The 14,026-nt window shown below is 38.8% G+C and overlaps 1 protein-coding gene across 1 annotated transcript; it reads left to right on the forward strand.

Moving 5' to 3' along the window:
* Positions 1-1,030: 1,030 nt before the first annotated feature.
* Positions 1,031-13,446, forward strand: SLC25A46 (solute carrier family 25 member 46). Its single transcript, XM_015849461.3, has 8 exons — positions 1,031-1,352; positions 3,102-3,144; positions 5,642-5,699; positions 6,176-6,253; positions 6,924-7,024; positions 8,963-9,019; positions 9,451-9,508; positions 11,221-13,446. The coding sequence occupies exons 1-8, from the start codon at positions 1,100-1,102 to the stop codon at positions 11,797-11,799; spliced, it is 1,227 nt and encodes a 408-aa protein (XP_015704947.1). The 5' UTR covers positions 1,031-1,099; the 3' UTR covers positions 11,800-13,446.
* The last annotated feature ends 580 nt before the right edge of the window (positions 13,447-14,026 follow it).

The following is a 14,026-nucleotide window of genomic DNA, read 5'->3' on the forward strand; positions in this document are numbered from 1 at the left end:
AAGGAAGGCAGCAAACCCACGCAGGCCTTCTCTTGCTGCAGGACAGAGGGACTGCAGCTCTCCAGGCAAGTTTCTCCCTACCCAAGCAAGGACACTGACCCTTCACCCAGTCATCAGGAACAGCTGAGGCTCCCTGGTAAAACAGAGCTAATGTTTAATGGCAGGAGAAGAAACCTGGCAAGGCAGAGATTTAGCACAGCATGACAGCAAAACACAGTGAGCATTCCTGTACTTAGATGTGAAAGGATTAATGCAGCTTAATCTGGTGTGCAAAGAGCTAACAGTGCAGGTCAGCCCAAGCCCCAGCTCTTGGTGCTCTTACAGAATTGCAAATTGCAGAGGTTGAAAGGGGCCTGTGGAAATCATGTAATTCCAAACCCCTGCTACAGCATGTTCCCTTCTGCAGGTTATATAGGAAAGCGCACATAACAGGTTTTGATCATCTCTAGAGAAGGAGACTCCACAGCCTCTCTAGGCAGCCTCATCCAGTATTCGATCACCCTCAAAGGAGTTTTCCCTCATGGGACTTCCTGCATTCCAGTTTGTTTGCATTGTCCCTCGTTCTGTCACTGTTCTGTCACTGTTCTGTCACTGAGCACTGCTGAACGTCGCCGGGTCCCACCCACTAACCTTCTGCCCTTCAGATATGTGCAAGCACCGGTGAGATCCCCTCTCAGTCTTCACCAGGCTGAACGATGCCGGGTCTCTCAACTCCAGACCCCGCGGCTCTCAGATGCTGGAGGGCAGAATAGGTGCCGGCTCACCCAGCCGGCTGGCAGCAGGCCGAGCGGCGTAACAGGCCGGTAACAACACCGGACAAGGCCCTACACCCTCACCCGCGCCACCTTTACAAGCGAGCGACCCCATCACCTCGCTGTCCTCAACGTTGCTCCTCCATTGCGGCAGGGGGCAGCAGCGCTCCTCTGCTCCCCGAGAACAGCCCAGCCCCGCAGGAAGAGGCGCTGGGACACCGTGCTGCCGGCCCCGCCTCTTCCCCCATCACATGGCGCTCCTTCGGCTGCAGCGGGGTGGGGTTGGTCGCTGGTGATCGGAAGTGGCGGTTGTGAGCGGGCTGAGCTGCTGCTCCTGACGGCCCGCCATGCACCCGCGGCGCCCCGAGGGCTTCGATGGCCTGGGCTACCGCGGGGGCGGCCGGGAGGAGCCGGGCCCCGGTGTCAGGCCCTTCGGCGGCGCCTCGGAGATGGGTCACTGGGTGACCACCCCGCCCGACATCCCCGGCAGCCGCAACCTGCACTGGGGGGAGAAGACTCCGCCGTACGGGGCCGGGACGCCGCTTGGGGCTGCAGGCCTCAACGAGGAGCCCAGCCTCGGGGCGGGCGGGCCTGGCGCCGGTAAGGGAGGGCCCAGCTGAGCGGCGCGGCCCGCTGCCCGTTCTCGCGGCCCTGTCCGCCTCTCCTTGTCGGGCAAGGGCGGGCAGGCGGTGGGACTGGGACTGGGCCTGGGCGTGCGCCGCGCGGGTGCGCTGCGCTGACCTCCGTGTGCCCGCCATGGGCCCAGGGCTGCCCGCAGCCAGGCTCCGTGCGTGTAGGACTGAGTGCCCCAGCGCAGCCTGCCACTCCGGGCTAAGCGGAGTGTGGTCGGTCGGCTCCTCTGTGCCCGTGTAAATGATACCCTGCAGGCGTGCTCCGCTTTCTGTAAGGGTAGGAGGTGGCGGTGGGTCGGATGGAGTGTTTTGTTGCTTAGTGTTGATGTTGCAGACTGTGTTCCGGTCGCTTTATTGTTTTGCTGAAGTGTACGAGGGTTGTTGCACCGACTGCGGGAGTGATAAGGGCTGTCATGCGTGGAAGTGAAGAGCTGGCGGCTGATTCGAGGCCTTTCTGTATGAGATAGTAGAGACCTTTAGAAGCAGAGTGTCTTTTTATGCCAGGTTGAGGTGAACTGTGAGAAACTTTCTATATCTAGGCTGTTGAGTGTAGGCTGCTTTAATTAAAAGATGATCTGGAGCAGTTTATATGCACTTAAGGATTCTGTGAACTGCTGGTTTAGTCGAAACTTAATTTGTTAATGGGTGAGTCTTTTTTTTCAACTTGCAATACTCTGGATTTTAGGGTTGTCTGTGTACAACCCCACTGATGGAAGTACTGTGTAACACTGCTTCTTCATAGATGTGCTGAACATACCTTTTCCTGTCCTATCTACTCCCAGTCATTATGTTGGTTCTGCATGTTAAAGAACTGATAAGGAGTTGCTGTATCATTGAGTCCAGCCTCTGTGAGTAGAGAGTGGCTTATTGTGCCTTGCAGTAGAGCTGCCGTGTCTCTGGATCTCCACTGGAACTATCTGTGGTTAAAGTCTGAATTCACCCAGCAGTTTGAACATTAAATTTCAGTTGCGTTTGTAGTTCTTCTTAAAGCTCTTCTTAAAACTAGTACTTTAGTGTGTAAATATATAGTAACAAATAGGTAATTGAACCCATTATTCTAGTGGCAGACTTGGTGTTTTTCAGTAACTACTTTTTTAGCAGAGGAGTGGGGTTACAAAACTGGTTTGAAAACCCATGATGTTGTTTTATTACCTTTTCCAAAGTTTCTCTTTTTACTGTTCTTGGTTTTCAAGTTAATTCTGCCATAAATAGCTAAATTTAAATTTCTGATTTGCTGTAAACTTGCCATGAATGAAGTTAGTCTTTTTAGATAAAAGCTTCAATTTTATCATATCATAGAATTACTCAGGTTGGAAAAGACCTTAAAGATCATCAAGTCCAACCACAGCCTAACCATAGTACCCTAACTCTAACAACCCCCTGCTAAATCATTTCTCTGAGCACCACAAATGAACTTCTTGTTCATTTTATATCCTTTTTTTTTTCCTGTAGTTGTTTTAAGTGTTGTTTCTGAAAGTGTGCACAAATTCAAGTGCAGTCCAAAGTACAGGTATTCTTGGATGAATCGTTTTTTTATATTTTCTCTTGCTGAATGGCCAAAAAAATGTGGTTTAGTAGCTGTGGCTTTTTGAGTCAAGTGCAGCATAAAATAATTTGGGACTGCTTGTTGCGTTTTGTTGTTTTGTTTTGTTTTTTCAAATGATCTGCTTGGCATTTCTCCCCTCTGTGCTATATAATCTATTTTTATTTCTTTCAGAGCAGTTGAACAGGTTTGCAGGCTTTGGAATTGGCCTTGCAAGGTAAGAATTCTGTATTACTTTCAAGCAGTTATGATATAGTAAAGCTATATTTGTTTTATGATCCTCACATACATTATCTGTGTTCTTTTTATGCCTATAGACTTATACAGTTGAAGTGCCTGTACAAACCTGCTATTTAAAAACCATTTAGGTTTCTGTTATTAAGTTTTTCTCATAATTATGCTGGGAGCAATAAATTTAAAACTTAATAGCAATCTGAGAATAGCACAGAAGTGTTTTCTTCATTCTATTAGCATACTTAAGTAATGTGAATATTTCCTAAGAATGAGCTTTAACATTCGTGTGTTTGAATCAGTAATGTTAACCTAACTAGTTGGTCTGATTTTATGATTTTGGTAATACTGACTATGAATAACATTTGTGAAAGTAGTGGATTTAAAGTGTTTAATACTGTTATAAGAACCTAAAATTGTCTAGTCTAGGTATTGTAATAAACTGGATTTTTTAATTTTTTTTTTTTTTAGAATTCATGCTCAGTCATGCTCAGTTGATGTGATTTTTCTTGGTCACTGTGCTGATCGATCTTACGAAAGGGTGGTAGCTGGCTTTCTTGTGTAGAAAAAAGTAATGAATAAAAGAAGGCTTATTCTTTGTGGAAAGTGAGATTTGCTGTACCTGCAAGTGAAACTTCTAAAAGTGCTTTTGTCTTCAGGAAATTAGAGTACATGTGTTAGTTGCCCAGTTAGCTCAGCATAAGAAACTGCATCTTACATTTTTGGGCAGCTGAGGTTCTTTTGAAGTACTTCTACTAAAAGAGAAAGACCTTCCAGCCTGATTTGTTCCTTCCCCTACTCTTGTCACCCTTGATAACTATCAGAACTTCTTTTAACTGATTTGAGGCAGTTAAAGTGAAAACAAATCAGGGAAAGTGCTGGATGACTTTGTGCTGTTTTGGTGAGGCAGGTTGATTTACCTGGGAGCTGACTCTGCAGGAGCCAGTTTGTCACCTAGAAGTAGTGCCAACAGTGGACTGGAGGGGGGAGGGATAAAGAAGAGGAAATAGGAGTGACCATTTCTGGCAAGTAAGGAGTTGCTTAAATTAGGTCATCTCATCTCATGACATTACCTGTCTCCTTTCTTTCACTGCTTCCCTTGCAGTGATTCAGTTTGCTCATTGCTCAGCCATGTTATTAATGTTGAGGTGCAAGGAAACTGCCAAACATGTTAAGAGTTGTTTAATTTCTTTTTAATGTGATGAAACTAATGAACTCAGGTGACAGCAGCAAAGAGTGGAGCCATATGGCAGGATCATGTTCATTTCCTTCAGCAGCATGAAGGTGTTAGCATGCTACTGTTTTCCTTTGGAACCATGTATTTCAAAGTTAATTGTTTTTTGCCAATTAATACTTGCTTATCCAGAGTAATATCCCTCCTGTTAAAAATCAGCTCCAAATGGCCGAGTTGGTAGTCACTGGTGTTACCTGGATTGCTTATGCAGAGACTGTAGGTCTTGATTTTCTATTCCTTATACCAGATTTGAACCACATGCAGATAAGTGTTCTTACCACTTGGATACCTTCAGATGACAAGCTTTCTATGTGGCTGTGACCAGAGATTTTATGTTGAATTGAGAGATTTTTCTTAGTCTGAGCACTGTTTCTCAGCTGAGGAAGGAGGATGCTTCTGATGAAAAACTGTGTGACTGAAATTCAAAAGTAGCTGTTATGACAATTCTCTACCTTTCCTATATAAGGTCATTTATAAATCCTGTGGTATACAGAATTAATGTGAAATTGGAAAGTAACCCGTTCAATATCCAGCCTCTGACTTGTTTTGTTTCCTCGTCTTAGGCAGAGGGAGGGTTTAAGAATTATGGTGCATTGCTTTGCCTTTTAAAAAGACTTATGTATATACAAGGGCTGCTCCAAAAGTAATGCCTCCGATTTTATTATCTTGGCCTGCAACAACAGAGGCAGATGGTGGTGGTATGGCAATGGAAAGTGAACCTTACAGTCATTGATATTCTTGAATGTTTATGAAGTCCAGACTGTAGATATGAGCACAGTGAGTGGTACATTTCAGCAGTGCTAGCAACTATGTGAAAGACAAGGCGTGTTCTGGACCACCATGCACAGCTTTTACGTATCAATTAACTCATCTGCTAATGATGGTGACTATATTGAAAAATAGCATTTTGTAACTGGGAATTTGTTCTGTCAAATAATGTTATTGTGCTTTTTGCATCTGTTATGGTTTCCATGGACATGAATTGGAGGTATTACTTTTGAAGCAACGTATGTACATATATGGGGTTTTTCATTGTGAATGTGTGTATTGGGTGTTTTTAATACTTACTCATTTGTAGTATTGGCATGCTACAAGGTAGCCCTTCAGAATGCCTTATCCATATGCAAGGTGATGCATTTTTTTTTCTAGTAATGATCTGATTTGATGCTGTTAGGGAATAATAACAAGCCTTCTTTTGTAAGTTTACAGCTGCTTTCAGTGCTTTGAATACACTTCTCTTTTTTTAAAGCTTATTTACAGAAAATGTGTTGGCCCATCCTTGCATTGTTCTGCGTCGTCAGTGTCAGGTATATCTTTTCTATTTTCTATGCTGTGATGTCGTTGTCATATTCTGTAGCTTATAAGGAAACTTTACAATTCTTATGTATATACTGCAGCATACATTGTTATATTTCTATTTCCAGTGTGCATTTTTTTTTCTGTTCTAAAATTTAACTTGAGCATTCTTTTTTTGTTTGGATAATGGAAAATAAACTACAGCAATTGAGATCCTCAGCATCTCTGAAGCATCTTTCAAACCCAAGTTACTAACACGATATTTTATTTTAAGTATTTTCCTCTCTGTGCTTCCTCATTGTTTACATTTGCACTATACATACACCTAAAAGTTAAGCTCGTTTTTCTGAATTTCAGTGAGAATATATTCATATATTGGTCACTTTAGATAACTTCTTAAGAGATGATACCTATTTTGGAAATGCTTTTTTCTTCAAAGTTGTAATTTGTGCTTTTATAAAACTGTAGTCATTTATATTTTTAACAGGTTAATTATCATGCTCGGAATTATCATCTCACTCCATTTACTATTGTCAATCTTATGTACAACATCAATAAGACACAGGTCAGTATTGGGGTCAGGTTACATCAAAGCAGTGAATGTTACCATAGCACATCTGTATACTGGCATCTTCATTTATTTGTGCAACTGATGGTAAAATGTGGTCATTGTAAGGAGTTGTTTATAATCACAGAAATGTTTCAGAAAGTAATGATTATTTTCTGATGAAGTGTATTATTTTGTGGGGGAGTCTTGTGTATTTTAGAAAATGAGGCCCTCAAAACAATTTTTTTTTTTTCCTGTTAGGATACTTAAAAATAATGAAGCTTTATTTGGATAGAGAGATGGAGTGTTAAGTAACTGCATCTGAAGACAGTGTTGTATGAATTTCCAGTTCTGTGTAGTCTTGTGGAGGAGAAGGAGGAGAATGGAAATTCTCATACTCAAATCAGAGAGCAGTAAAAACCAGTATATCTTAACATCCTGAGCATGTTTTGTCCAATGAAAATGTCATTACATTTGTGACACAGTGGCCTCTAAGGGTGTTTGATGCGTGTTTCTTTTGAGTTGAAAATTAGTTGTCTCCTGGTTTGATGGTCTTGAAGTTTAATTATAGGATTGTGATCCTATGCAGCTTGGTTTTGTTTAGGTTTTATGCAAATGAGTAACAGTGAAAATATTTTATGTTGCTTCAATATAACTGCATATATAACTGTGATATTTCAAAACACAGGGTCCAAGAGCTCTTTGGAAAGGAATGGGCAGCACTTTCATTGTTCAGGGCATAGCCCTGGGAACAGAAGGCATCGTCAGTGAATTCACACCTTTACCAAGGTATTGCGTGGATCTTTATTGCTTCTAACAAAATGTTGACATTTAAGTGTTAGTAATTTAAGGGTTTTTTTGAGAAATATGAATTAAGTCAGACATTGAGTAGATGGCTTCAGCACAGTGAGACTGTCTTGGCAAAGGTCACTGTGTGATTAAGTAGTAAGGGGCTTTCTGGATGCAGTATATGTATGTTTGCATTTTGGTCTACTATAAAAATAACACTGCACATTGTTTTGGAGTCACCAACCCTGGGAGTATTCAAGAAACATTTAGACGTTGTGATGAGGGACATGATTTAGTGAGAGCTATTGATGATAGGCAGATGGTTGGTCTGGATGATCTTGTAGGACTTTTCCAACCTTGCTGATTCTAAGATTCTCTAATCAAAAGTTAGCAAAAGTTACTGAGTAGTCACAGAGCACAAACTGAAGCCAGTGAAGTGATAAAGATCTTTCTTGGATAATGTGTTAAGGAAGTAGAAACATGTTTTGTGTTTAATGCTGTTTAAGTTTGAGTTGACCAAAGGGCTTAAGAATTGTCATAGCACTGAGAAGGCTGTGTGTTCCCATTTTTAATGTACATGCAGAAACCTAGTGCTTAAAGGACACAGCTTTAAATTTAAAAGTTTTGTGTGGGCTTAGTCAAAGTACCACTTTGATAACACTTATCAAATAGTGTTTATAACAGTTACATACGTACTAATAAAAGTCAGACTTTTGCAGGTTCTAGCAATTATCAAAGCATTAGTAAACAGGTTGCATGGGTTCATACTTAAGCCATTTGCTCAGCTTTCTCATTACTGAAATTCCAAGGCATGTACGCTTTACTCTGATTATGACTTCTTAGTGCTGCCTCCAAGCTTGTGCCACCACAGAATATAAGGAGTCACAGCTAAATTGGTGAAGAGATCCAGCAAAAATGATTGTCTTGTATATGTATTAGCCCATGCAGTTTTCTACTGGACACTTGAGTGGTAGTGTGCATCACTGAGCCATTGCAGGGAGGTGGAGGTTATTTCTTTTAGCAACAGTTCCACCATAAGTGGAATTAATTAGATCTTTAAAGAACAAAGGATGCAATGAAACGTCTTCAGTACTGTATTGCAGCATTCCCTCATTGTAGGAAGGGGGCTTGGAAATGCATGCTAACATTTGCGTGGCAAGTTGAATGTTGTTCTGTACTAGACAAACTCATTGCATATTTCATAGAATCACTGAAGTTGGAAAAGACCTCTGAGGTCATCAGGTCTGACTGGATGATAACTGAAGCTGAATGTTACAGTTTTTAAAATTCGAGTATTTCTGACATTTCTGATAGAAATATCTTAACATTGTAGGTATTTACCAAATTATGGCTGTTGAATGTCATATTGAGCTATTGTGAGATTTTAGTCAAACTGACTGTAGTTAACTTACTACTCATATCTTGAAATGTGTAACTAGAAAATTCTAACTTAATGGTGACTTTAAAAAAAGTAATCCCTTAATACACAGCACATGAATTTTGTTTCAGTGAGGTATGTTAGAGACTGGTCTTTTCTGACTCTATCAGAATATCATGTAGGTTTTTCAGAAAGAAACAGATGGACAAAAATAACTTCAAGAAATAGAATGAATGTAACTTAATTCAAAATGCAATAAAGAACATATTTTGGTAAGGAAAGTCTGAGATGCTGAAGTTTCCACTTCTTCCTGAAAATGACTTCCAGAGACTTACTAATAATTGAAAGTTTTTCTAAGCAACCTAGTAGGCCTGGTTAAGTTCTTAAAAGTTAACTGCGATGTATTAATTACACATGTGACTGAAAGATTTCCTGTAGTGGAAAGATGAATCTCTAGACTAACAGTAGAATGCCAGAATGAAAAGTTGATAAATGTGAAATAAATGCTTGAGAATAACTGTTGTGGGATTTACTGTATTATGTATAACTTTACTTTTTAGAGAGCTTTCACATAAATGGAACCTCAGACAGATAGGCGGACACCTTCTGCTCAAAGGGTAAATATGGCATTTATTGTTACTAATTATTTAGTAGTAGCTAGTAAATATATAGCAGTATAATCTGCAAGTATTGTTACTTGACAGGATGCTTGTGGTAGTTCTCAAACTCTGATTTATTTTTTCAACAATGTTGGTTGTGTTTCAGGAATGTTCTCTTTCTTCTGGATTCTTGTGTCTTTATAGAGACAGGATAATTTAAAAGATCGGTTTCTTTCATTAGATTTTAATATCTGAGACTTGATCTATCATGTGAGAGTAGAATTCCACAGAACTTCTGAACATCTTGACTTGTTAACATGTGTTTCAGTATTTGAGCTACTATTTTGCCTTATGCTTGATTTGGTAGATAACCATCTGCTTTCATATGCATATATGACTAAAATTGAAATCTTATCATGACTGTAATTGCATTTTGTTAATTTCCACAGGTTAACACATGTGATAGCAATGCCTTTTTATTCTGCAAGCCTGATTGAAACTGTACAGGTAATTTATATATATATCATTTTGAAGGTACTATTGTTTTCTTTATAAATTAGATTACTTAGAGAAGTGAATGTTTGGATTTGCATTCAGATTTGTTGCAGTAGTTGTATTGGTTTTGAGGCTGTATGTTTTATTAACTCCGGTAAAATGTATTTAATATGATGGTTATTTTGATTGTGCTGTCTTAAGTGGAAATCTAGTAAAGTAAAAAACACTTAGTGTTCCAACAGTCTGTATTATGGAAGAGCAAATTACACTTATGCGTTCTAGAAGACATATTCTAAACAAGTATTTTCCATATAAAGGATTTTAAAAGGCCTGGTAGGCAAGTATGACTTCTGGCCCCTTCATCATAATGATTACAAAGCTTTTTTGGTAATTCAGCTTTGATGGTCAGAATACCAAGGAATGCTTTTCTTTTTTAGTTATCAAAACAAATTTCAGGAAAGTTTTGAATGTCACTGAGGATACTTGTTCTGTAACAGTTCAGATTAAAGTATAATGCTTAAATTTCATTAAGTTGTTGCATTCAAACAATCAAGGTTTAACTACAGTACAGGATAACTCTTTTGGATATCTCTGTGTAATTAGTTGCTTTTACTATGAAAGTATATTTGCTGCTGCTGACACTCTTAACTGTAAAGTGAGTTCTCGTGAAGGTGATGCAGGCTAGTGGTAGCCCTGCTCATGGTCGTGATGTTGGAACATGGTGGTCTTTAAAGTTCCTTCCAGCCCAAGCTGTTCTGTGATGATTCTGTTAAGCAAGCAAAAACAAACAAAAGGCCAAAACAGTATTTCCCAGATCTTTTAAACAAGTGATCATCTGTGTAAATCTTTCTATATGAAAGTAATCCTACTGAGATCTGACAGAATTTTAGTCATGTTTAAATATTTTACTGAATAGATGTATCTGTGCTGTATTAAATGTATTATCCAGTTCTTGGAAGCATAATCACTGACTTTCAAACTAGAAACTAGGAAGTCATAAGATTTAGTGTTAGCCTTTGTCACTTATTTCTGCTCTATCCATTAATGCAGGGGACAACTTGGAGCAATTTTACATTATCCATGTGCTGTAAGAGAACAGTTACAAATTACAAGATATGAAGATTAAAGACTGTTGGTTTTTTTTTTCTAGAAATTTTATGTTATCTTTGATAAACCAAACCATTAACAGTTAGAAACACTTCATTGAAATAGCAGTGTTAAGCTGTAGTTGCTACAGCTTTTGTCTTTTACATTTCAAGCCAGTAGGTGGCGTGCTGTGACAAATTTAAGCACAGTTTGAAGTGACAGTAGCAACAAGGGGAAGAGATCTCAGAGCTTATAGTGTATTGCTTATTCTTAAGGACTGGATTAGCAAAATATTCTGAAGTATTCAAATTAGTTTCTCTTTTTGGCATACCCATACTAATATTTCCTATGACAGGCTGAAAGTTGTATTTCTTTGGTAATAACACACATTTCTTCATTTGATCTGCATTTCAGTTCCTTTGAGATGGGTTCACTTTTTTTCTTAAAAAAAAAAAAAAAAAAAAAGCAAATTGACTTGAATCTATTGAGTATGAATGAAGAACTTGAAATTTCAGTATAGCTGCTTAAACATAATAGTGTGCAAATACATATTTATCTTAAGATAAAACTCAGCAGGGGGTAGGTGTCAGTGTGGTTCTGAAATAGCGCAAGTCTTAACTAATCCATTGTGCTTGTAGAGTGAAATCATTCGAGATAATCCTGGCATTCTGGACTGCGTGAAAGAAGGAATCGGCAGAGTTGTAGGTATGGGAGTACCCCACAGCAAGCGCCTCCTTCCTCTGATGGTCTTGATTTTTCCAACTGCTCTACATGGAGTTCTTCACTACGTCATCAGTTCCATCGTCCAGAAGCTTGTTCTGCTTTTTCTGAAAAGAGAGAATTCCCACAGCCTTCAAACAGAGAGCTCCACTTCTGTGCAGAGCATGCTGGATGCGTATTTTCCAGAACTTATTGCTAGCTTTGCTGCTAGCCTTTGTGCTGATGTAATGCTCTACCCACTGGAAACAGTTTTACACCGCCTTCATATTCAAGGGACACGCACAATAATTGACAATACAGACCTTGGCTATGAAGTGCTTCCCATCAATACTCAGTATGAGGGAATGAGAGACTGCATTAATACTATAAAACGTGAAGAAGGAATGCTGGGTTTTTACAAAGGATTTGGATCTGTTGTGGTACAGTATACCTTGCATGTGGCTGTTTTACAGCTCACCAAAATCATTTACTCGACACTGCTTCAAAATGTTTCGTAATCTGTTCAGGTGTGGATTTATCACAGTGGACATGATACAGTTGTACCTTATTGTTAAAAATTAAGTCAAAAATGAAGTTGAAAGAATCCACTGTGGATTCTCCCTACATAGTAAAGCGTGTTTTAAAAATGCAAACTTCTAAATATCATTCAAAAGTACAATTTAAATTGAAAGTGATAAATATAATATGCAGTCATGCACAAGGGGATCAGATTTCAGATATGGCTGGAATGAGGATTTACTTTCCCTCTTACCAGTTAGCTGAACTAAGGAATAGATAGGAGTTTATAATCTCTGCTATATAAACATCACACTTGATAGTTTGGACTGCTAGGCAGTTTAAAGAGTTTTTTTTCTTAAGTTGTAAGAACTTTGGAGTGGGAGATGACTTTACTGGTCTTTTTAAAGTGTTTTCAGCTTCACTTTTAATGGACCTGCGAATAAAATGGAACTGTAAAAGTAAGTTAAATAGACACAAGTCACTGAAATTACAGGTCTGTAGACATTTTGCTGCAGTGTAGCAGAAGGTGAATCTTTTGCTGCATACAGGAATAACAAAAACTTGGGGATAAAATTTCACGGAATGTAGTATGTAGTTGTCTTATAGTTTGTTCACAAAGCTTACAGTATATAAAGCGTGTGAATAAAGCAAATTAGAAACCAGTGTGTGCATGTGTAAGAGCCATTCTTAGTAAACTTTCCACTGGTAACTTCAGTTCAGTTTCATTCTGCTACTTCGTCTAACAGTAGAATAAGCTTGCTAATACATGAAGTGTCGATGTTCAAAATACACTGAAAGCATAAGAGAGAAACTGGCTGTTTTCAGAGTTCATTTTGTTAGATTGAAGGAGTGCATACAAAATTAGCTACTTAAAGTTTAGCACTGATGTCTTTTGCTTAAGATCTCTGCTGGATTAGATGTTTTTGTGAAGCAGATCTAAGTCTATTCATGTGCAAATAACTACTGAAATGTAACGTTTTCCCCTCTTCCCCCAGTAAATCAAGGCTGGTCTGGAAATTAGTTTTTATCATTCTGAATAAAGTACTCCTTTATTTCATCAATAAATATGATGAAGTCTTGGGGGAGATAACAGGATGGTTTTAATATTTGGTTGCAAATAAAGCAAGCATGTGAAGAATCACTTCTAAATTACATGAATGGTTATTAACCTTCTTCACACTTTCTTGTGGCAAGTCTTTGAATACTGTAAATTGATGTTCATTTAATCTTCAAGCATTGTGTGGTCTGTGTTGTTAAGGAAAGTAGTCATGGCTAAATAATGAAGTGTTGCTATTCGTAAGCTCTGACTTGAAATCATTTGCAAGTCTGCGTTCTTATTAAAGAAACTTCCATGTGTTTTAAATATGTAAGTGCTGAAGTGGAAAGTGTAGTGAAGTTGGGAACTGGTTTCATTTGGAAATAATGTGAATTGCAAATCCAGTGTATAGAATGGAAGCAATCAAATAAAATGAGAATTCACTAAATATTTTGAAGTAATTTACTGGAGAGGCAGCCAAGAAAATACTGGTTTGTATGTTATTTTTTGTTGTATGTGCTCTCTAATAGTTGTTTCAGATTGCTCAAATTTCTGAAGTGCAATAATATGTTTAATTAAAACTACATGCAAGAGCATGGGTAAAACTCTATTCTTAGGTTTTTTTGTCTCTTATGTATTTTTTGTTTGTTTGTTTTTAAGTTTCTGTGAATATGAAGAGTGAACCATATCAGAATCATTCAATTTGGAAAGGATCCTGGAAAGGAACCTAGTCCAGGTTCCTGCCCTGTAATTAAGGGCATGTTGGAGATCAACACTGCAGATCGGTGTACAAAATTGGACAAGAATGTTTTTCTAGGAACAAAACGGTCATTTAAAGTCATGCCATCTATTTTGTGTAATCTTGCTGAGGGAAGGTAGGACTGTTCTGAGAACTCATGGTACATTGTGCTAGAACATTAACTTGTATCAAAGTATCAAACATGCTCTCATTGCCAACAGTTTACAGTTCTACTTCACTCTGCTGGAAAAGGGTGTATTGTTAAGAGGGATGAGAAGGTGCTGTCAACTTTCTGTGACTGTTTTGTAGTGGCAAAGCAGTTTGCTTTAGGCTATTAATTTTGGTTGCTTTACCTTCCAAAAAACTAATTCATTGCTTTGTCTGAAGTTGAGTTTTTAGCCATGCCAAAATGTGAATGAATTGTGAAGAGAGGTCATCTTTTTTAAGCTTT

Source organism: Coturnix japonica, chromosome Z (genome assembly GCF_054131305.1).
Source record: "Coturnix japonica strain WE chromosome Z, WE-NBRP24, whole genome shotgun sequence".
In the NCBI taxonomy this organism is placed as follows: domain Eukaryota; kingdom Metazoa; phylum Chordata; class Aves; order Galliformes; family Phasianidae; genus Coturnix; species Coturnix japonica.